General features: G+C 42.0%; 1 protein-coding gene across 1 annotated transcript; it reads right to left on the bottom strand.

Annotated features, from left to right (window-relative positions):
• Positions 1–567, bottom strand: LOC112164683. Its single transcript, XM_024300972.1, has one exon. It carries the CDS (start codon positions 565–567, stop codon positions 1–3), a length of 567 nt encoding a protein of 188 aa, XP_024156740.1.
• Positions 568–2,163: the final 1,596 nt, after the last annotated feature.

Below are 2,163 nucleotides of genomic sequence, written 5' to 3'. Positions count from 1 at the left end.
TCACCGAAAGCACCCTTGGCATCTCGAATATTCATAGCTCATCAACTTCCTTCTTCCTTTTCCATAGCTCGTATGTTTCACATCTCTAGACATTTCATGTAAATACTCCTTAACAATTTTCCTCATCAACTTGCTCTTAATTTGGCCTGTTTCTTTTATCGCTTGAAGATGGTGGAACCTTCTTGCAAACCTAACTTGCTGGCTCAGTTTCCTGTCATCTTCTTTCTTCTCAGCCTCTTTCACTCTTTTTGATTTCTCCTGGTACAAGTCCGACCACTTAAATTTGAGATTCCACTCCTTCATTATCTCTGAAACTGAATCGGTTGATTCGATCTTCTCATAGAAACTCTTCCACAACTTATTAGTCACTGGACTCAGATCTCTGTCTTTTGTGAACTTCTCTATATGGATCAACTGCGTCTGGAAACTGTGAGGTAAGATCTGCTCGAGAAGATCCAAGTCCATGTCGCTCACATCGCCGATAAACATCCGATTATCTATGGCCATACTGACGTCGGCAAAAGACAGAGCCTTTCCCTTCTGATCATTGGTGTTAGCTTGATCCATTACTCAGTTGCTATTATGTTTCCGAATGAGATTGGATTTGCAGTGAGTAAGAGTTTCCATTTGGGTAAGTGGTGGATAATTTATAGGCAAGTTTTTCCATGTTTTCATTTTCCTTGTGGGATTTGGAAATGAATCCGTGGATAGCTGGGACTTATGCATCACAACGTCTAGTTGAAGATCTTTTTTTTTTTTTTTTTTTTTAAACAAATTACATATAAGTTATTGACAAAAGATGACTCAACAATTACATCCTTTAAAGATTGAATTAAATATATAAGAACTAAATCTTACAAATAAGGACAATATGCTTGTTTGGCTCCAATTTTGTTGCAGCTGGTCAACAGTCTCTTTTCTGCGCGGGCGTGCCAGCACCGTTCGGGTGCGGTCGTCGGGGGTGTCCCTTAACCTGACTTCTTTCAAGCGATTGTGGACGAGGAGAGCACCAACCTCGTCGTGGGATTCTTTGTGCCTCGTGGTGAGGACTTTTGCTGAGCTTCTTCAAAATCACAATCGATACTCAATGTTGTAGATCGAGCAGAGCGAGAACTACTAGGAAGTGAGGAGAACTTGCTAAAGCGTGACTTTAGCTTGGCTGGGTTGCTAGGGCGTTACCCTTGCTTGGCTGGTTCTGTAACCGTTGTGGTTGCGGCACTACCGTCGGCTCCCGAGGAGACTAGGACCGAAGTACGTTGACAGAGGGTTTGGTGGCACTGAAAGTCGGCTTCTGGGAAGACTAGGACTAGGAGTGTGATCACCGGTAAGAGAAAGAGAAGGAGAGGAGTTGCTCTTAGAGAGGTTGCTCTAGAGAGAACTTAGATCATCTTAGAGATGTTGTTGTTGTGAATGTGTGTTTTGTGATGAATTTGTAACCTCTATTTATAGGCTACCATGCCAACTACTTTGGCATTAAACAAATGAAAGTGGAGCACTAATTGGAGATAAGGGAGGTGGAGATGGAGCATTAATGGAGATAGAAATGATGAATTTCGGAGATAAGGAGATAAGGAATGATGAATTTGGGAGATAAGGAAGCACTTTCGGCTCCTTTATTCCTTCATGTATATCTCCATCAGGAATTCATATTTTGGCCGTGACGTCTTCATAACAAATGTTCCACTATGAGTGTAGATCATGCTGGTAAAATTTCAGAGCTTTTAGTATAGTGGTTGGGCCGGAAATGCTGTTGGACCCCTTACAGGTCCAGTTTTCCAATTTTGCTTCTGCAGAACAATGGACTGATATTTTGAAGGCCTTCCACTTCTATATGGATCTTGCACTCTTCATAAGAAATGTTTCTTAGGATGTCTAAAATGGATCTGTAGAGTTTCAGCCCATTTCGAGTTCATTTGGTCAGGCGGCCGCTCCTTCTGTTTAGCTCGGTTTCTCCTAGCCGAAGTAGGAAAATGTGCTAAAGTTGACTTTCCATTTCCATGCTTCCACAGTAGGCTTTATTTAGCCTCTAAATATATATTTCGAACTTGTCGACAATATATAGCTTGAGCCACTGACATTGGCTCAATTTCTCCAAGACGTGCCTTGTCAGGCCAAAATGCTCATTTTGGGTCCAAACATTGCCCCCCAGACCTCGAAGTCAAA

This window comes from Rosa chinensis, chromosome 1 (genome assembly GCF_002994745.2).
Source record: "Rosa chinensis cultivar Old Blush chromosome 1, RchiOBHm-V2, whole genome shotgun sequence".
NCBI lineage: Eukaryota > Viridiplantae > Streptophyta > Magnoliopsida > Rosales > Rosaceae > Rosa > Rosa chinensis.
Note: the sequence above shows the minus strand (reverse complement) of the source record. Positions and strands in the feature narration are given on the sequence as shown.